Raw genomic sequence first — 22,700 nt, 5'->3', positions numbered from 1 at the left:
GAAAGTTCAGTCATGATTAAATAGTGGAGCAGGCTTGAGATGCCCAAGATCCCTCCTCTTTATGTTCCTGTTTTTCACTACTAACCAGTACATGCCCTAGAGTGTGCAAAGGCTGAGGACAGGATTACATTTGGCTGTGGTGCCCTGCTGCAGTTGAATAGTCTGCTGACACTCAATGTTGAGACATGTAGACTGCCCATTTGAGGTATGTACTATCAAGGGCCTTTTCAGATGAGAATTTTATTAGTTAAATACGTCAAACCAAACCGGAGAAAACACCATGAAAGTTATCCAAATCTAACATAATCAGCGAAAATTATTTCATTAATTTATATCAAAGAATGAATGAAATGAAGCAAAAACAAACAAATGCACTTGCTTTTTAATTGTGCCTTGCAGCATGTCCCAAGGTGTTTTGTAACCAACAAATTACTTTTGAAAGATAGGCAAATGTGTCAGCCAATCTACATACAACAAGTCCCACAAACTGCAAATGATAAATAACCAGTTAATCTGATTTGGTGGCGTAGCTGGGAGGGATTTCAATTAGGATACAGGCAGAACTCCCTGCAATCAAACCAGCAGTCCATGAGGGTAATACTGGAAGGCCACTTTACATTTTTTTTTTTAAAGACTATTTTTGTTGGCCTATGAGTGCTCCGATTTAGTGCTGTGGAGGATCCTCCAGTTGTTCCATTCCACACCTGTGATCAGTGAGCAGCCTGTCAATATTTAGTACTGACAGTTCACCCATTTTAATTAAAATGAGTGCCAATAACCAAATTCCATCAGGCCTTGCTTGATAGGCAATCTGATTGCTCTGTCTACCTGCTGGTATATGCTTTAAATGAAAATCGTCTCCTATGCTTGCATCTTTTTATTCATGAGCAATCAGTTATGGATGACTGTGAACACAATTTGAGTGGCCATCCACTTTAAAGACTATTTTAGCCCAAGCCCAGTGCAGCCCCCACCCTGTTCAGAGTGCAGAATGATTCATGTACATGCAGTTCCTGGGATTGAATGAAGCAGTTAAATTTGCGATATTCATATTGGTTGCCTCTTAATAGCATATTTACAACCAAACCCTCTCACTGACAAGACAGTCCCTCTCCTAAGACACTCTACTTTGTCCCTCGATGTGAAGACAACGTAGCTATCACCTTAAAATGATGGCTACAAAAAAAATGAAGGACATGTAACTGTAAGCTCTTGCACTAATCTCCTAGTGACTGACAATCCTTCTACAGGATGGGTACCTACCTTCATGAAGCACCAACTTAAGCACTAACTATAGGTCCCTTGGCATGTAACAGGTTCAAAGTATGGCTAGTTATATTACTTTATTAAACTACATCTATATGAAACCAAAGCATAGACACCAAGTAAATTTATCATTTTCTTCTATAAAATGGGACTATAATTTGGGTAAAATGTACTCCATGTAGACTTTCCTTTCAGGAAAATCTTAGATACACAAAAACAAAAATACAAGACAATAAATATTGACAAATGGTATGGCGATTATGTGATGGGCTACCCCTCCATTCATGTGGTAGTTTGTTTAATATTCCAAAACTAGTTCACAGTTCAACAATAACTTGCAATTATATAGTATCCCAAATGCAGAAAAATGTATCAAGGTGCACGACAGATGTGTATATTAAGAGGCTAAGAAAGGGACAAGGAAGATCTAAGCAAGATGCAAAAATAGTGCTGAATAAATTAACTTCTTTACTCAAAACAGAGACCTACTCTACAACTGACCTTAACCTGGGCACATATACAAACTAATTGTGTTAAATCAAGGAATTTTAACTTCTTAGTCGGACTTCTTGAATTGCTTCTTTTCCTCTGTGTGCATCAAGTCTGTTTCTTTTTCAAAGGTTTGAGTCTTTTTCAGATGTTTTACTGTCTGCCAGTGAACCTGATCTGCTTCTGAAAAGACTGTTGAGTGACTTTTGCTGGTACTCAGCCAAAGCAGTCAAGCATACCTGGTACTGCCAGTCAAAGGTTCTCATTAAGTGGAGCATGCTTAGAGAACAGCAACACTAACAATAGTACATTTTCTGGGATAATTCATCAGCAGATGGCAGCCTCTCCTTCCCTTATCTTAATTAGGAACCTGGTTTTCATTTTTTTTAGAAGAAGTACTTTTCACAAAAACAGAATTTTGCTTAGCACTAAGGGTGGACATTCTTCCTAATTTTCCATTCTCTTGATCTGTTTTTCTCCTAATGAGTAGATCATGCAACTTGATAAGATATATGCTGGCCAACCAAATTTTGAGGAAATCCTGATTGAAAGCCCATATTTTTCTTTTTGTTTAAACAAAAATGGTATTGCTACTGCTGACAAATGTTGGCATTTATCTTTTGTTACACTTTCTCACCAGCATAAGCTAGAATTTTTTTTATAGTCAGAATGAAAAGTACCAAGAAACTACTTTGGCTGATTTCTTCAAATTCAAACGTTAAACATTTACAATGTTTGGAAACATGCCGTCAAAAGCACAGAGCAACATTTAATATGTATTGCTAGGAGTAGAAGCTGCATACTTTCATCTGGGTTTCATAAACTTACTTTGCCCAGCAGAAAACAATTTGAACCACTAGATCTGAAAACTCTAGTTAGAAAAGTAGTGAGGGAAGGCATGAACAGGATACCTTTTAAATTTTACTTCAGAAGTGGGGGAGGGGTGTAAGAGGGGAGGTGGGGAGACAAAGAAGAGGAAGAAGGAAAGAAAGGTATGTTCCCAATAGTTCCGTGCACTGACAAAAGTGATATATTGGCAGCACCTATAATGGAACAAAAGAACATTTATTCTCAAATAAAATATAGATTTTGCCGCCCTAACCCGCTCAAATGCAGAATACCATACATCACTGAATTCACCATCTCATCTACACCAATAGAACAAGTGCCAGTCTTGTTACTGTACCAGTGCATATTTTACTGGAAGTACAGACACAGAACTAAAATCACCTGGCACATGATTGTCATTAGTCGGAGTTTGGAATCGGATAATCTTCCCATCGCAGCTAAGGAATAAAACACAATCACCACAGTCCCTTAATAAATCTAATGATTGCATAATTCTACTAAAAACCTACCTCTATAAAGGCCAAAAATGCCTTCGTACCGTACAACTTTCTGGAAACAGTCAAAACTATTTTTGTACATCAGTTCTCCAATGAAGGACCCCGTAGACCGCTGGTTCTGCATCCTTGTTTTCACCAAATCAATAGGATAAACTGCAGTAGCTCCCACCGCTGCATAAAAAGACAATGGTCAAATTAAGTTAAAGTAACATTGTTGAAACCTTTTGGAATAATCACATTAGTTGCTAATATTTAAATACAGTCTCCACCAGTTACAAAGCCCATGCTTAAGGCTAGCAACTGTCTATATGAGGCACTTTCCATTACCATTTTCAACACCAGAGAAATCAATTACAAAGGTGCTTCTTACAATGCATTTAGCACACTGGCTATTCCAAGCAATTCAATAAGCTTATCACACCTCGCTAAACTGCGATTACTTTAATTACTAACTGTTCTGTACTACTGTTTAAAGGAATAAAGTAACTGTCAAGAAAGGTTGCCTTGCCATTTCAAATTTCCTTGTCATTTGAAATTTACTCATTCCCAAATCATGATAAGAGGCTGATACCATCAGTGCTGCAAGGCGAACAGCAGTTCCATTTGCATTATATGAACTGTGGGCTGGCTGATTTCAAAGTTCCTGAATTACTGCCATCGCCTTTGAAACACGACACTTTTGATTACTACTTAATAAGGTGGAGGCGCAAATATTTTGGGTAGTTTATCTCATTTTGTCATATGCTGCTATCTTTAACACACTTGGATTTACTTGTAAATTTTAATGTTACACTCCGAATTCCCTGCAGGACATCTGGGGCAATGATAGTTTAACTGTCCAATGCTTATAGCAAACAAATTGTGTTAACATCAACTCGCCACTGTAAATGGTGCAGACTATATCTGTTCATGAAAATAGAACCTTAGTAAATTGAAAGGAAATAGTTAACAATAATGACTGAGTACTTTACTGGAATTAATGAAACTACACCACTAAACGTTAGGGAGGATCACCAGCAATGTTGCCAAAATTAGAAATGACATCTCTAAACAGGTGTAATACTTCCATGGGCCTTGAGGAACATATATTTCTTTTAAAAATCCTAGCATGCACAATAAACACTTTCCTTCCAATAACTAATTTTAATACCACGATTATCTAAACCTTTTTTAAATTGTACATTGAGGACATAAAACACATTAATTTTATTCAGAAATCATTTGTCAAACTAAAAATCAGAGCAGAGGGGCCCATGGAGCTGTGTGTAGGGAAATGGGAGCAGGAAGCTTGAAAAATGCTAGAGAACTAGGACTACAGAACTTTGCAAAAGAGAAGCGTTGAGTTGTAATGCTCTGGGTTGACTGGAATTTGTGAAGTGTGGAGGAAGGAAGGCCAGTGAGGAGAACATGCATAGAATTTACTGCACAGAAATAGGTCAATTGAATTAATGGATCCATGACAGTATTATTCTTCATGAGCCATTTCCCACATGAATTACCTCATTCCACCTTGCCCCCATATCTTTCTGTTCCTTCTCCATCACTTAAACAATAAGCCTGCCATTAAATGTATCAGTGTTCATTTAATGAAGCAGTGAGGTCCACATTCTCACCACCCAGTGTGAATAAATTATTTATAAATTCTTTATTTGCTCTGTTAATGGTTATTTTATATTTATGTCCCTTTGATTCTGGACTCATCCACAAGAGAAATTTGTGCCACATGTCTACCCTTCAGGATTTTGAAGAGCCCTATCTGGCCTCCTCTTATTTTACTTTTTTTTCCTGGAGAAAAGAGAGCCAACTCATTCAATCTTTCCCAAGAGTTCCATGATCTCAATTCTGAAAATGTCTTCGTAAATATTTTCTCCAGTGCTTCAATATTATTTTTATAGTATTTTTGTACCATGCACAGTACTCCAACATTGGTCTAACCAAGGTTTTACATAAATTTAACGTTATTTCCCAGATTTGTATTCTATTCCCCTAGGAATGAACCCCAGTACTTTATTTGCACTTTTAAATGCCTAACCAATGTCTATTGCTACTTTTAGCAATTTGTGTGTTTGTATTTCCAGATCACTTATCTCCTTTGCCCCTTTTAGTTTCTCTCCTCCAAGGAATAAATGGTCACCTTACTTCTGCTAACAAAATGAACTACTGCACTCTTTGCTGTATTAAAACTTAATTTGCCATTTATCCATTCGCTGTATAAATTTAAGTTTTCCTGCATTTTGGTACAATCGTCTACATCATTAATTTAGTACCATCCACAAAACTTATCATATCTCCAATTTCCCAGCTCAAACATTTATATGATAAACAACAGCACGGATCCCTGAAGGACAGCACTTCCTTCTTTCTGCCATTCTGAGAATCTTTCCTTACTTCCTACCCTTTGTTTTGAAGAACCTGCAACATAGATAAAGGTGAGGCATCATATTTTGGTAAAAAAAGATGTTGCATACTATTTAGAAAATAAGAATTTAAATGGGGCAGAGGAGCAAAGGGATGTGAGTATAAATACAAAAATCACCAGGAGTAGCAAAAGAGGTTAACAGGGCCATAAAAATGGCAACCCCAACATGAGGCTTTATTTCCGGAGGGACAGAATTGAAAAGTAAAGGAGCTCTGCTAAACACATATCGAACCTTAGACCACACCTCGAGCATGGAGTACGCTTCTGGTCACCATGAAATAAAAAAGATCTGGAGGAACTAGACATGGTGCAAAAAATATTTACAAGAATGCTATGAGAAATGCAGGAAGAGGATAAACACACTGGGTCTCTTTTCTATTGAAAAGAGAAGACTGAGGGGTGACCTCATAGAGGTTCTTCAAAATTGAGAACTTTTGATAATGTTGACACAGGTGGAACATTTCCACTTGTGGGGAAGAGTCAGAGGGAGATAGAAAAACAAATATGCAGACAAATTGCTGAGACGTGCAGAAACAAAAGGGAATATTAGGGAATTTCAAGTAGAAAGGATTAATCAAGGACAGTCAGCATGGATTTGTTAAGGGAAGGTTGTATCTGACTAACTTGATTGAAAGCGGTGTTTGGGGCCTAGGCCGGTGAGAAGGATTGAGGTAAAAGGGCAGTTGTTGTTGGGCAGGACAAATTCTATTTCATTGACTTCTGCTATCATTCCTTCCTGTCCCCCCTAGAACCATGATAGATCTCCCCTCATCCTCACCTCCCAACCCAATATCCACCATATTCAACGTATCCACGATCTCCGAGGTGAGGCCACCAAACACATCTACGCCTTTCCTCCCCTTTCAGGATTCCAAAGGGATCATTCCCTCCAGGACACCTAGTAAACTCCTCAGTCATCTCCAACGCCCCCTCCCACCCCTCCTACAGCATCTTTCCATGCAAGCACAGAAGATGCAGCAGCTGTCCCTTACCTCTTTGTTTCTCACCGTCCAAGGCCCCAAACACTCCTTCCTAGTAGAACAAAGATTTACTTGTACTTCTTTAAATTTAGCATACTATATTCGTCACTCACAATGTAATCTCTTCTACACTGGGGAGACTAAACACAGACTGGGTGACTACTTTATGGAATGCCTCCATTCAGTCTACAAGCATAATCCTGAGCCTCCCATTGCTTGTCATTTCAATTCTCTATCTTGCTCCACTCTGACCATTCTGTCCTTGGCCCGCTACAACATCCCAATGAAGAATAGCATTCATCTTTTGATTATGACTTTACAGCCATGTGGACTCAACAATGAGTGAGTTCAACAATTTTAGATCATAACCTCTACCCCCAATGTTTCGTTTTTTTTTTGCTGGATCAGTTTTTGCTTTTGTTTCTTTATCACTTTACTTTGCTATCCTGTCATTCACACCTCCTCTAGTCATACCTTTTTGCTTCTTTACTTTTCCCATTACCACTCCCTTTGGCTTTGTAACATGAAACCTTTTGTCATTTAATCTGTCCTGCCTTCTACCCTAACACAGACCTGCCCTTTTTTTCCTTCTTTCCATCCTTCTCTCTTTCGTTTGCTCAAAACCTATTACAATTCTAATCTTTCTCAATTCTGATGAAAGGTCACATATCTGAAACTCTGTTTCCCTCTCCACGGATGCTACCAGACTTGCTGAGTGTTTCCAGCCTTTTCTGTTTTATTTTAGATTTCTAGCATTCACAGTATTTTGCTTTTTGCTTTTGCATTATTGCTTGAGGTTATGCTAGAACTGTACAAAACACTAGTTAGACCTCAGCTAGAGTACTATGTACAGTTCTGGTCACCACATTACAGGAAAGGTGTTATTGTACAGAGAAGATTCATGAGGATGTCACCAGGAATAGAGAATTTTAGCTATGAGGAAAGACTGGATATGCTTGGGATTGTTTTCTTTAGAACAGAGAAAGCTATAGGGAAATTTAATTGAGATGTATAAAATTATGAGGGACCTAGATAGAGTGGATAACAATGAACTTTTTCCATTAACAGAGAGATCAAGAACCAGGGAGCATAGATTAAAATAATCAGAAGGATTAGGGGGCAGTTAAGGAGTAGGTTTTTTTCAACCATAGCTGGTGAGGGTCTGTAACTCTCTGCTGAAAAGGGTGGTAGAGGCAAAACCCCTCGCCGTATTTAAAAAAAACACTTGGATTATGCATTTGATGTGCTGTAACCTACAAGGCTATGGACCAACAGCTTGAAGGCGGGATTAAGCTAGATAACTCTTTTTCAGCCAATACCAACATGAAGGGTCAAATGGCATCCTTCTGTGCCATAACTCTTTCTCTAGGTTTCCAAAACCAAGGTCATCAATATAAGATAGTCACCAAAAATCAAATAGGGAATTCAGAACAAAACTTCTTTACCCAGAGAGTGGTGAGAATGTGGTCCTCACTACCACAGGGAGTGGTTGAAGCGAATTTAAGGGTAAGCTGGATAAGCACATGAGAGAGAAGGAAATAGAGGATTATGCGGAGAGTTGGATGAGGAAAGACGGGAGGAGGCTCGAGTGGAGTAAAAAGAACGCACGGACTGCTGAGCCACATGGCCTGTTTCTATGCTGTACATCCTATGTATTGCAGTTGAATGTCATATTTTGTGCTTTTTTAGCCATTGTTCAATCCATTCTTATCTGGCCCCTAACTCCATATACATTGACCTCTGTTATGAGTATCTTCTATATACCACATCCACTGCATTGCCCTTGCCTACTCCGTTACTTCCTTAATAAAGTTAGTAAAAAACAACTGTCTTCCTTTGAGAAACTCTGTTATATTTTGTTATATTCTCCATGTCAGAATGTTTTTGGTATGTCATCTTTCAGCAAAAATTCTAGGAGCTTGCCAATCACTAACATTAAACTAATTATAGTTCCCTGGATAGAAAAGGAATTATATTTGATATCCACTAGTCATGTAGCATAATTCCTTTTTCATTTGAGCATTTTTTACATGGATCCTGGTGACTCTTCCATCGTCTCCCTAGTTTCTATTTCCTCCACCTTTTTTTCAGAAAGGGTGAATGCAGATCCCGGATGCTGGGTTTGTTCTCCTTAAGTTTGACTTGTATAGCCTTTTTGTCCCAAAAGTTACAATATCTCTCTTGACTTTTTCTACTATTGTCTTTTCTTCTTTGTTGACCTCCAGTAAAAACTGAGGAAACCTTTCTGTTTAGTATCCTTGTCAGTGTCATCTCCTGTGATGTTATCTTGCACATTCACTCCCTCCACCACCAACACACAGTAGTAGCCATTGGTAACATCTACAAGGTGCACCACAGCAACTTGCCACAGTTCCTTCAATAGCTCCTTCCAAACCCGTGACCTCTACTACCTAGAAAGATAAGGGCAGACCAAAAGAACACCACCACCTGCAAGCTTTCCTTCAAGTCACTCGCTATCTTGATTTGGAAGTACATTGCCGTTTCTTTCTCTGTCAACATCCTGAAACTCCCTCCCTAATAGTACTGTGGGTGTACACCACCACATGGATTGCAGCAGGTCCAGAACAAGCTCACCACCATCTTCTCAAGTGCAGTTAGGGATTGGCAGTGAATGTTGGCCTTGTCAAAAGCACTCACTTACCAAGGGACAAATAAAAAATATCCCATCATGACTCTATTCTTAGGTCATGTGCAGGTAAAATATTTGTACTATTACTTTTTATAGTTTAGATACTGGTTCCATTTTATCTCAGAATGGGAATAACAGCACACCCATAAGTCATGAAGTGAAGCTTGGCTGATCTTACTGTAGCCTCCTCTGGCCACTTTGTGACTGCTGCTTTAATGTGGTTGTTGGTTTGGTCCCATGAGGGCCTCCTGAATGTCGATGTTAACATGGCATTGCAACTTCAGTGATATCATTGGGCCCACAGCCTTTACATTCATATTAGGCCCCTGCCTGCCAGCAGCAGGAACCCCGGTCAACTTCAACTTGGTGAAGATAAAATGTAACCAAGATGAAATGTGTGGTCCCAGACCTGCAAGTGGGCTTGGATGATTTTAATCCCACTCATGCACAGTTGTTAATAAGATGAGTGGCACAGCTGAATCTACAGAGAATGGAAGCAAAATTAGGATTCTTGTGGCAAAGGAACGACAATGGAAAATAACAACTTAGGTGATGAGTTGGATGCTAGTAGGAAAGTCAGCTCAGGGTCAAGTAAAGGCTAAGCAGGCAGAAATAGGAAATGTGGTACTGCCTCTTATGCAACATAACAGCCAAGGTTTGACAGCCTGCTGCCCGTTCTTGGTTAGGAAAAACTAGAAAATAATCTTGTTATTTTTATATATAAAGGCAACCCATTCTATTAATATCAGTGTTACTTTTAATAATTTTCATCTCAGCATGGCTAAGGGATTAAAACGGCTGCAGCATCTGAAATGCACATGCTAAAAGACTATGTAGATGGTATACTGTGATAACTATTAGCCTGCTGAACTGGAAATTTACAGTAGATTAAAAACAGAATTTTAATTCAAGTCTTATACCTTTTTTCCAAATTTCCTTTGAAGAAGTAAAATATTATCATAGTATTATTTTGCAAGCATAACATTCTATTGTTTTGACATTAAATATATTGACAATTATTAAGCCATTTTTAGATTGTATGATTATTTCAGATTGCTACCTCAAACAAGAATTAAATAAGTTTCAAGTTTTATCTCTTCCAGCAGCATAATAAATCTACATGAAGGCGCCTCCTGAATTTAACTGGTTTTACCAACATGTCTTAGTACATAAAATGAGACAGTTTGTCAAAATTAGTACTTATTTATGGAAATTTTGCTGCAAATATAAGACATTTGTCAGTGTGATGCAGTAAAAACACTTGCAAAGTTGGAGGCAGATTATAAAACCAACAAGGAGTATTTAGTGTTCGATAAACAACTTCTCTTCCATGCCTTAATGCAGATAAGTTTTAAAACAGTACACATGATTACACTTTAGCTTAATCTCCGCATATTCCTGAAACATTTGTTCTCTCTTTCCCATCAAATACATTTAACATGTTTCACTGTTTGGTCCAGAAGACCTGTATAATTACAGGTATTGAGCTTTTGCCCTAAAGACAGTCTGGAGCCAGAAGTGGCACTGTAGTACTATGTCGGGTCCTCTGATCACAAGTAAATATAAAGGAAACTTTACAGAGCCTTCCAACGTCAGCCCTTCATTATAATAGCTAGCACCTTAGCTGATCCATACTGGTCTGATGGGATCCTATTACACTAGCCTGGGTCTGAGAACAGCACTGAGACATGTCACTCACCTCCAGCAATTGAGCCCAAAGTGAACCTGTAAGCAGACTCAACAGCTTGGAGCCATATAGGCCTGCTAGTATCACTGTAAGATTGCTAGTGGGGGACAAAAAACAAAAAGGATGAATGTGGGAAAGGAATATGACTCAGTTAGCTTTTGTAAAATTTAGTAAGAAATATCAGTTCAAACACTGTTGGGAGTAGTTACATTAGCTACTACAAATCATAACCCAGCAAACATGAAAAATTGGAATTAGCTTAAATTCAAGTAATGACTATAATTTTGGTATTAAATTAACTTGCTCAAAACAGCACCAATTATTTTAAACAGCTTCCTTCATATGGTTTAAGACTGTTAGTGTTTTATTACACACAATTATAAAAACCTTCAATTCTAATTGCTCTACAATTTGTAGAATTAACACAAAATATTTTCATATCTAAGTTTCTTTCAAAAAATAAATGCACAAACCAACATGTAGTTTTGGAATCTACAGCACAGCTGTTTTGACAATAAACACCATGCTTTCAGTGGCTTTTGTCATTATGGATTATAAATACAGCCTTTGCAGTTCATCCCGATATGGCTAGTTGTTCACTCCGACAATTTGTGGAACACATTCATTCACATCAAGTACTTAAACTGATTCCATTCTAAAACCTATTATTTTTCCCACATATTCATCCCACACAATGAGGAGCTTATGAAGCTATCATCAGTTTGATCATAAAAATAAAGTATATGGTTTTGATGACACGATGGCAGTGCAAATACGTAGTGCTCTCTTGCTTCATATTTCTTGGAACCTGCACCGATTGTTTTGATTTGAAGTAAACCAAAAGTAATCAACCCCATCTCTCTAAATTATGCGCTGCAATGATGGAAGTTAAGTAGGGAAGATAAGTAATCTATTTAACTTTTTTATTTATGTAGCATTTCACACATCAGAAAAGATGTTTTAGAACACTTGACAGTGCAGAGAAAAAAAATTACAAATAAATTACAAATGAAAGGTTTTATAAAATTGTTATGTTTTGGGACTGTGTCTTTAAATTAGGGCAAAATGGAGAAATGAAGGGGGTCATATGACCTGTTCTTAATTCTGCTAGCAGCAAGCTGGGGTGACTTGGTTGTTAAAGATTACAGAGGAGGCACAGGATGTTTTATTGGGAAGACGGAAGGAGTTCACACCTTGGCAAAAGCATCTGTGCAGATGGTGGATAGATTGTTAGTCGCCGAAATCCCAGCAAGGTGTTAGGAACATCAGGTCTGGTAAACGGTTATACTTTAAACTGGTTACTTAGTTTCAAGATAGAATGAAGTTCTGGGTCTAAAGAATAACTAATTAACATTTCTACCTGCAATCAAGGTTCATGTGATTCACAGTGCCATGGAGATGGGCTTTGAGAGGGGTAAAGAGTCCACAGGCAGCCTTACAGTATGTTTTCTATATAATTTTATAAAAAGGGCCACTCACCATCCTGACTAGGAAATTTGTCGCCATTCCTTCACTGTCACTGGGTCGGGACCGTGGGGCTCCCTCCCTAGCAACGCTGTGGGTGTGCCTGCACTGCATGGACTGCGGTGGTTGGGGGGTGCTCACCACCTCCTTCTTGGGGACAATTGGGGATGGGCAATGGATGCTGGTCTGGCCAGCAATGCCCACATCCCGCAAATAAATAAGAAAATAGGGTAACTTATCTGAATATGACTGAGAGGCAATGTCGAAGGAAGCTGCATCTGTCCTGCGAGGTGGTGGCTGAAATTTGCATCATTCTGCAAGATGACCTGCAGCCAAGGGGCTGCCAGAGTCATCAGGACTGGTACAACCATTAGGGAAACTAGGCAGTCACCTAGAGTGGCAAAATTTGAGGGGCAACAAAAACTATTGAATGAATTATTCTTGAAACTACATAAGTAAACAAACAGGTTTCAGCAGTGAGAAGGTCTAAATCAACTGATATCCATCCACATATACTGACATACGTATAGATTTCCATGTATTTATATTGCAGTCTTTCCCAAAGTTTCATATTACATTCCTCATTCTGTTTATGCAACAGTTTTACAAGTTTGTACGTTTACATGACTATTCCAAAACTGCAAACCTGTAAATAATATCAACAAATGCAGCTGAATCCAGCCCACTCTATTGTAATGATTATTAATTGTGTAAATTGCACATAAAATCATCTGGTAACTGCTGCAGGAATGCATAGTATTACATCATGTGAACCATATTATATATTATAATGTGCATTTCTTCCGGTACATATTCTGTGAAAAATGAAGTACGATGAGAATGTATAATCCCATCCTCCTTGTTCATGTGAAGTAAATCAGTAATTATAAATTCAGAATTTTTTATTCATACTAAAGCACAATATTCATTTTCGAAAGTTAGTGGGGGTGCAGGGGGCCTCAAGGCCAATGGTTCACCTTGGTCACCTAATGCTTTTACACTGGCCCCGAGAGGCATACACTCTTAATGGCCTTGAAGGTGACCATGACCCTCAATTTTCTCACTAATGGGTCATTCCAAGGCTCCACAGCCGACCTTTGTGGAATTTCAGAGTCAGCAGCACACAATTGCATCCATCAAGTCTCTGATGCCCTTTTTACTAGGTTAGGGTGGTTTATCTCATTCGAGACAGATGTTGCATCACAGACACAGAAGGTGACAGGACTTTCATCAGTTGCAGACCTCTCACAGGTGCAGGGTGTGGTCGACTGCAAGAACATGGTGATAAGGGCACACATGCAAAATTTGGAGAGGTGCATTAATTGAAGGGGTACAACTTATAAATATCTAACTCCTCTGTGACTACCACAAGCGGTTTCTGCATGTGTTACCCGCTACTCTGCTAGTTGCCACAATTTGTTCATCCTAAGCGAAGCTGGGCTGCCACAAACGTTCTGACCGATCCCCCAGGTGACTGGATGGATACTCGGAAATAAGGATAACCCCTGAAAATGTGGCTTCTCATACTCCTCGGCCAACCATAGACCCAACTGCAGAGAAGGTACAATGTGAGGCACCTTCACACAAGGACACTAATGGAACAGATCATTGCCTACTAAAGATGAGGTGCCTCAACACTCATGGGGAGGCAATAATGTATATATCTCACAGAATATCCAAACTCATTGTAGTCTGCTGCATGCATCACAACTTGGTGGAGAAGGGGTTTGGCACTGAATCTGGAGGAGGCCAAGGAAGGGAGCCCCTCCTCAAATGAGGAACAGCAGGAGGAGGAGAAAGTATTCCATGCATAGGGGAAAAATGAGGATGATGGCCAAGAAGAAGGACCCCAGGGACAAGGGAGGTGATGGCGCCATAGAAGCTACGAGGAGTCCATACCAGATACCATCATCGTCTCCTGATACAACAGCACTTCACATGATAGGAACTTTCTATGAGTGCGTAGGCTGACTTGGAAGGCATTTGAGATGCCAAGGGAAGCATATTAGAAGCATCCTACATATGAGGATTGATGAAGGCCAACAGCATACAGTGCTCAGGTGGTAAGTGAGACATTAAAACTTTTAACTACATGGCAAGTCCAATATTTTGTCAATACCTTATAAATAGTTAACATTTTGCACAGATAAATTTTTTTTGTGAACTAGATCTTGGTGTGCAAGGAAGCAGATGCTATTTAGGCCATGGTGGCAGAGGAGGAAGCTCTGTCACCGGAAGGGTTCATAATTGATAAGGAGGAGGTATTGGATAAATTGTCGGTACTTAAAGTTGACAAGGCACCAGATGAGATGCATCTAAGGTTATTGAAAGAAGGGAGAGTGGAAATTGCAGGGGCACTGGCCATAATCTTTCAGTCTTCCCTAGACTCAGGGGAGGTGCCAAAGGACTGCAAATTGCAAATATTGCACCCTTGTTCAAAAAAGGTTGTAAGGAGAAGCCCAGCAATTTCAGACCAGTCAGTTTAACTTTAGCGGTGGGAAGCTTCTAGAAACAATTATTCTGGATAGAATTAATAGTCACATGGAAAATGTGGATTGATTAGGAAGAGCCAGTATGGATTTCTTAAGGGAAAATAATGTTTAACTAACTTGCTGGAGTTTTTTGAAGAAGTAACAGAGAGGGTTGATGAGGATAATGCTGTTGATGTGGGGTACATGGACTTCCAAAAGGCATTCAATACAGTGCCGCACAACAGACTTGTGAGAAAAGTTATAGCTCATGAAATGAAGGTACAGTAGCAACGTGGATACAAAATTGGCTGAGTAATAGGAAACAGTGAGTAATGGTTAATGGATATTTTTTAGGTTGGAAGAAGGTTTGTAGTGGAGTTCCCCAGGGGTCGGTATTGGGATCCTTGCTTTTCCTGATATATATTAATGATCTAGATCTTGATGTGCAGGGGACAATTTCAAACTTTGTGGATGATACAAAACTTGGAAGCAGTGTAAACTGTGAGGAGGAGAGCGTAGAACTTAAAAAGGACAAAGACAAGTTAGTGGATTGGCCAGAGAAGTGACAGATGAAGTTCAATGCAGAGAAATGTGAGGTGATTAATTTTGCTAGGAAGAATATGGAGACAATATAAAATAAGGGGAACAACTCTAAAGGATATGCAGGAGCAGAGAGACCTGGGTGTATGTGTGCATAAGTCATTAAAGGTGGCAGGACAGATGGCAGTTAACAAAGCATACAGTATCGTATGCTTTATTAATAGGGACAAAGAGGACAAGAGCAAGGATGTCATGCTGAACTTGTATAGGGAACTAGTTAGGCCTCAGCTGGAGTATTGTGTACAGTTCTGAGTGCCACACTTTAGGAAGGATGTGAACACATTGGAGAGAGTGCAAAAGAGGTTTACAAAAATGGCTCCCGGATGAGAAACTTCAGTTATGAAGATAGATTGGAGAAGTTGGGACTGTTCTCCTTGGAGAGGAGATGACTTAGAGGAGATTTGATAAAGGTGTTGAAAATCATGAGGGGGCTGGACAGCGTAGATAGGGAGCAACTGTTCCTGCTCATAAAAGGATTAAGAATGAGAGGGCACAGATTTAAAGTGATTTGCAAAAGAAGCAAATGTGATGTGAGAAAAAAAATTTCAGCGAGTGGTTCGCATCTGGAATGCACTGCCTGGAAGTCTGGTGGAGGCAGGTTCAATCGAAGCATTCAAGAGGGCATTAGATGATTATTTAAATAGAAACAAATGTGCAGGCTTACGGGGAAAAGTCAGGAGAATGGCACTGAGTCATAACGCTCATTCGGAAAGCCGGTATGGGCCGAATGGCCTCCTTCTGTACTGTAACAGTTCTGTGATTGTGATATCACTGAACCCTACATACAGTCTCAGTCTGCCAGACTTTGAGAGAGTGCACCAAGAGATAGAGGCAGCAAGCCTCTATGGTTCACCAAGTAAGAATGTGGGAAAGAATTGCAAAAAATAAAAGCTCATGATGTAGGAGGCAACATATTGGCATGTACAGAAGATTGGCTAGCTCACAGAAAACAGAGGGTAGGCATAAATGGGTCTTTTTCTGGTTAGTGAGATGTAATGAGTGGTGTGCCACAGGGATCAGTGCTGGGGCCTCAGCCTTTTAACAATTTATTTAAATGACTTGGATGAAGGGATCGAAGGCATGGTTTCCAAATTTCTTGATGACAGAAAGATATGTAGGATAGTAAGATGTGAAGACGACACAAGGAGGCTACAAAGGGACATAGAAAGGTTAAGGGAGTGGGCGAAGATCTGACAAATGGAGTATCATGTGGGAAAGTGTGAAATTGTCCATTTTGGTAGGAAAAATAAAAAAGAAGCATTTTATCTAAATGATGAGATTGCAGAGCTTGGAGATGCAGAGGGATCTGGGTATCCTAGTGCATGAATCAGTATGCAGGTACAGCAAGTAATTAGGAAAGCTAACAGAATGTTATAATTTATTGCAAGGGGAAGTGAATACAAAAGTAGGTAGGTTATGCTTCAGTTATACAGGGCATTGGTGAGACCATATCTGGAGTACTGTGTACAGTATTGGTCTCCCTATTTAAGGAAGGATGTAAATGCACTGGGAGCAAGTCAGAGAAGATTTACAATACTAATACCTGGATTGGGTGGGTTGTTTTATGAGGAAAGGTTGGACAGGCTAGGCTTGTATCCACTGGAATTTAGAAGAGTAAGAGGAGAACTGATTGAAACCTTTAAGATCCTGAGGGGTCTTGACAGGGTGGATGTGGAAGGATGTTTCCTCATGGGAGAATCGAGTACTCGGGGCCATTGTCTAAAAGTTAAGGGGTCACCCATTTAGGACAGAGATTAGGAGAATTTTTTTCTCTCAGAAGGTTGTCAGTCTTTCAAACGCTCTTCTTCAAAAGGTGGTGGAAGCAGAGTCTTTGAATAATTTTCACCCCCTTGATGAGCAAGGGGGTGAAAGGTTATTGGGGGTAGGCAGAAATGTGGAGTTGAGGTTATAATCAAATCAGCCATGATCTTATTGAATGGCGGAGCAGGTTGGAAGAGCCCAGTGGCTTACTCTTGCTCATGATTCGTATACTCCTAAGAATGCAGATTGAACCTTGCATTCGGATGAAAAGACTGAGTTTCTGAGGATTTAAACAAGACTGGAAGATTTGCTTAGCGCTGGCTAGAGGGAAGAATCTCCAGGGTAGCCCTCACCATAAAAGCCAGTTTGTGGATTAGAAACTACCTGGCTGGAAAAGGAAAAGAAAGGAAGCAAGCCCTCCAAAACCAAGAATCACTTTGGACTGGTTCCAGAACAGTATGTCCACTTAAAGGACAGAATAAAGTGTAATGGTGGAGGGAGATTTTTGGTTGCATTAAAGCATTAACAATAGTGTAGCTTCTAGTGCTACACTATTCTATCATTCTACTGCCCATCACTAAACTGAGTGGCAAGCTAGGCCATTTCAGAAGGCAGGTGTGTAAGAGTCAACCACTGTATCTGGGAATTTTCTGTAGTTTAGAGTATAAATTGCTTATGAAATAGTATTCAGTCAATGTTGCTTTTAGTTTGTTGCAGTAAAAGTCTTAAAACGTGAAACCTTGCCTTGCAATTCCTCTAAGTTGACCACTGGGAACTGAAATTTCTTTTCAAAGTTAATGATCTCCATGGAGATCGTAACACATTGTGCAAGAGAAAAGTATACTAAGGAATGGGACAAAAAAAAAGTGGTGAGTGCAAAGCATGGTTAATACCCCTTTATTAATGTGTATTTAGTTTATCTCACTGTGTTTAAAACATTCTTATAGTACAACTGGACGTGGTACTAATGTTGAAAACATAGGCTGGAATAGTGTGTTCCCTGGATGTCTTAAAACTACATAGAAACATAACTACTCATTGCTAGCAGATCTTTCTTTCCTGAGTTTCTAGTATAAGTGCTCGATGTATAGGATCATTGGGAGTGCTCTTTCCAACTACTTGCTCATGTTTGGAGCTTTTGCACATCTGAAATTTTAGTCAATCCACAAGCCTTCAGCTGAAGCCTCTCTACCTCCCTCTCTCACTTGTTCTTTAAAACCTCTGTGACCACCTGTCCTAATCACAGTTTGTGATTCAATGACAAACTTTGTTTGATAACTCTCCTATGAAATGCCTTGGGGTGTTTACTACATCAAAGGCACTATATAAATGTAAGTTGTTGTTACTGTTTTTATTTATTCACAGAATTTGGTAGTAGTCAGATTCAATAGTTGTCTTCAAATGGCAGTTTGATACCTACTTAAAAGAGAAAAATTGCAGGAATATGGGGAAAGAGTGGGAGTAACTGGATAGCCATTCTAAAGGGCTGGTGCGGACTAAATGGCCTCCTGTGCTACACTATTCTATCATTCTACTGCCCATCACTAAACTGATGGGCAAGCTAGGCCATTTCAGAAGGCAGGTGTGTAAGAGTCAACCACTGTTATCTGGGAGGCCAACTTTGAGCACATAGTACCAACTGGCTCACAAATCCTCTTGCAACCACTTGTCCCTCCAGGCCCTATCCGACCAATACTATTATAAACTGCAAATTATTTTAGTTAAGGTGAGTTGAATGATATTTCAACACATCCCAGAAAAAGCACTTTGAAGAAAATTCAGCAGCACAAGCTGATGTCACTTCCTTCACCCAATCTAAGAGGACTTTGGGGTGAAGTCAGCTCCAGTATACAGAGCAGCCCCAATAGCTCAGACTGACAAGGGCAAATGTGCTGATCCTTCTATCGCAATCGGAATACTCCTTGCATGGGGAGTAAAGAGGTGTTATAAACTCCTCCCAGATATTTTTCATACAGATATCATAGACACAAGCAACTCTGTTTACCAAATCTTCTTTAAAAAAAGAGCATTTTGTATCTCGCAATTCTGATTATTTTAGTTTGTATCCAGACTTTAGCATGCTACTGAAGGGAACGCCAATGAGATTACTGCACATAGACCCTGTTAAATTGTTTTAAGAAATTCTCCAATTGACTAATCCCTATAAGCCAGTCTGAAAAGATAGGAGTATCTTCCTCCAAGTTGTCCAAAGCATTATATTACATATATAAAATACATATATATATAGATTAAATTCTTTCTCAGGTAGTTTACCATTGTGACAACAATGAACTTTAAAATTTGTTTCTATTCTTAATTTTTCTCTTTTTTATCTAATTTCTCCATCATCATTTGTACTGAGAGCATGCTTCCAGACAGCTGGCCAAACTGCACCACTCCAGATTTCTGAAAGCAGGCGATCAGCCAGAGCTGTTGCAGGAGCCAGGTAGTTACTAGCTCTAAAGAAAATGTGCACTTCTATGCAAGTGGTTAATGCATTCACTGATCTTAAAAAAAATTTCAAATCGCCTGCAAATTGAAAAACAACATGCAAGGCCAGGAACAGAAGCATTCAGTCTCTTTAAGAGCTAACATCAATGTTTACAACTATACATGCAAGATGGTCAACAGTCAATTTGTTTCCAAACTTCATTTCAATAGATTCTACAATTGTGACATATAACCATCTACAAGGAAGGCAATAAGATTCTGAGTCATGGCAAAACAGGAGGAACACAACAATGAAGTTCTCAACTTGCTGCATTTCAGGTCACTTACATAAGCTGAAAACATTGTGGCACAGTTCAATGAAACATCCCACCTTTTCACACAACTTTACCTAGTGGTACTGTCATTACTTGTTGCAGATGGTGTAGAGTAACTACTGTGGCTCTGCCTGACGCAGGCAGAGCCGCAGCACTGAGTAACTATCTCTATATTTGCAGTCAACTGGGTTGCAACCGTTCAGTGGGACAAACACAAAGCCCTGCTGACTATCGATATGGCCTACCTTCTTCTTCCCTAAAAGAGGTTGTACTCTCTGGTCATTCTCCTGTCCATGGTAGGACTCTACCAATAATCTTGATTCCCTGACAGCTACATAAACCCTCACTACAAAGTAACAATTTGTCCTTTTAAACCACCCCACAAACAACAACTTGCATTTAAATGTCACATTTGTCGAAAAACATTCCAAATAGCATTTTGACCCTTCCCACTGACCATTTTTTGCTCTCTCTTCTCCCAGTTCACTCTCCACTCTCTTGACTGCATTTTTGTGTCCAGGATTTTACCTGCCTGCCAGTTCTTGGCTTCATCACACCCTTCCTCAATCCTCCCCAACACCACCAAAACTTTTCCCCCTGACCCAGTTCCCTCGCTTCCTCCATAATGACACACGGACCTCTCCTGACTTTCTCATTTCTTCCTGACGCTTTCTTTCTCCCCTGCCCTCTAGCCTTCTCTCCTTCCTCACTACCTAATCGGAATAATACTATAAGGCTAAATTTTACCAGCCCTATGGATATGGAGAGGGAGGGGAGAAGGCTGGCAAAATGGCATGGGAAAGTGTCAGGTGGTTTGTCTTGTTAGGGGAAAATTAAAAATGCTAAAAAAGAACACTAAGAATTTACTGTAGAACACTTAAAATCTCCAGGCAGACATGGCTGCTAAGCATATTAAGAGTTGACGATTACCAGATGAACACTGCACAGCCTTGAGAGTCAGACTGAAGACACAAGGAGGACATAAAATAGATTACGTGTACTCCCCTCCCACATAGGGAAGGGGCAGATGGTTTTAGCTTAGATATGGGAAGACATACAATGGACAAAGAGGGGTCTTTGATGAAACACAAGCGGTCTTGAGTTGTGAGAATCAAGGTCTTTGCATACATGTTTTAATTTTGATTGGATAATATAATTATGTATACACCCTTTAGAATAATTGGTTAGCAAAATCACGTTTATGTGCTCAATGGGATAGTTTTAACATGGGACCGGTGTGTCGGTTGCCGATTAGATATATTCAAAAGTACTCAAATGTATTATGATAAGAAAAAGTACAAAAGTAATGAAATGTAATCAATCTGGGAACTGGGTCTTCATTCTTAAGAATGATTGCGGCTCCCTTGCATATGCTTGAATAAAACCGGTTAAAGGAAGCCTGAGTCTCTGTGGTCGCTATGTGATCGGGGATTGTAATTTCTTCTCTTCAACTGGCCTATGAGGCAGTTGCAGGATTGGAGAGAATACCCTCTTCAGTCTGATGTCTTAGTCACCATGCCATTTGACAGCAGGAAAGATGACAGAGAAGTCACCAGCCCACAGCCCAATTAAGGGCCACTTCCCACTTCCACATAGGGAGACTGTCCAGTGATAACTGGTGGCTTCTCTGCAGACTCCAGGGGAGAGGGGCTCCTTCTGGGCAACCTTTGGCCTGTGGAGAAGACCTTGGCAGCAAACCTGTTCATCAAGGCCATCAGCCCCAAGGCACCAGCTACTATTAACCCTGCTTACCAATCTTCAGGGGCAGCAGCCATCGATACGCCCTCATCCTGCAGCTGCAGCCTAAGTATTGGCCATCAGCAGCTGCTGAGGCTATGGAAGCTGCTGATCTATTGGCACTATAATTGGGCTAGCACTTCTTGAGCACAAGCCATCATCCTGAGTAGGGATGGCAGCTCAGGGTCCCACCACCCACCAAAGCAGAATTGCCTCCTGCATTCAGCCCAGCAGGACTTCTGCCAGCTCAAAAATTCTGGCCTATGTCTCAATTCACTATGTGCAACACCACGGGAAATTGACTTGTTTCTTTCCAAACATGCACTGTAGTCCAAAGTAGTGTGGGACACTCCATTATTTGCATGAAGCAGGCCAAAATGTTTTACCCAAGCTGCTAAACTAAATTGTACACTCTTATTTCAAACTGTACACAGCAGTTGTTTTGAGCAGGCTTTCAGTAAATGCAAGTTTTTGGTTTTGACACAAATATAAGCATCATGATATAATCATACTAATGTAACTTTAACATTACTAGACATCTGCATTGGAAAGCTACATTTGCCTCCTACCTGCCTCTGGACTTCAGCCAGGTTATATGGTAGGGCTCCTTCTTCCAATGGTGCTATTCTTTCAATGTCTGCCAGAGTGACTCGCCTGAAGGGGGAATAAACAGGCAGAGAAACAGCTCATTATAAGTATAACACATACAAAGTTCAACCTGTCTTGTCATATGTTTTGTTGCAATAATCTGTATTGCAAAACAATCTTGTTCAGATTATGTTGAAAAAATGCAGTTACTTCCAGTCAAAATCTTAACACAAGATTGTTGATATTTCAAGAAGGTATCCATTTGGGTGCGGGAAATCAATAAATTGTGTTAAGTTGTCAAGCAAAATCAAACCTAACTGACAAAACTTCAACAGTGCAATATGCAATCTGTGGAAAACCATTAAATTAAGCTGCAGTTATTTATAAATTTGTGCTTGACCTGTGCACCATTGTCATAATTTTTTTCACTTCATAGAATAGTTACAGCACAGAGGGAGGCTATTCGGCTTGGTGTGT

At 39.8% G+C, this 22,700-nt stretch overlaps 1 protein-coding gene across 1 annotated transcript in view; it reads right to left on the bottom strand.

Moving 5' to 3' along the window:
* Window positions 1–22,700, bottom strand: part of slc25a12 (solute carrier family 25 member 12) — a 128,471-nt gene that overhangs the window by 49,676 nt on the left and 56,095 nt on the right. Inside the window, exons 9-11 of the mRNA XM_078552103.1 lie at window positions 22,205–22,289; window positions 10,850–10,934; window positions 3,114–3,272 (exon numbers count right to left, since the gene is read on the bottom strand). Coding sequence (XP_078408229.1) covers window positions 3,114–3,272; window positions 10,850–10,934; window positions 22,205–22,289 — 329 coding nt within the window. The remainder of the gene's footprint in view (window positions 1–3,113; window positions 3,273–10,849; window positions 10,935–22,204; window positions 22,290–22,700) is intronic.

The sequence above is a fragment of the Cetorhinus maximus genome, chromosome 11, assembly GCF_964194155.1.
Source record: "Cetorhinus maximus chromosome 11, sCetMax3.hap1.1, whole genome shotgun sequence".
NCBI lineage: Eukaryota > Metazoa > Chordata > Chondrichthyes > Lamniformes > Cetorhinidae > Cetorhinus > Cetorhinus maximus.
The sequence above is the reverse complement of the archived record's forward strand: the minus strand, read 5'-3'. Positions and strand labels throughout refer to the sequence as shown.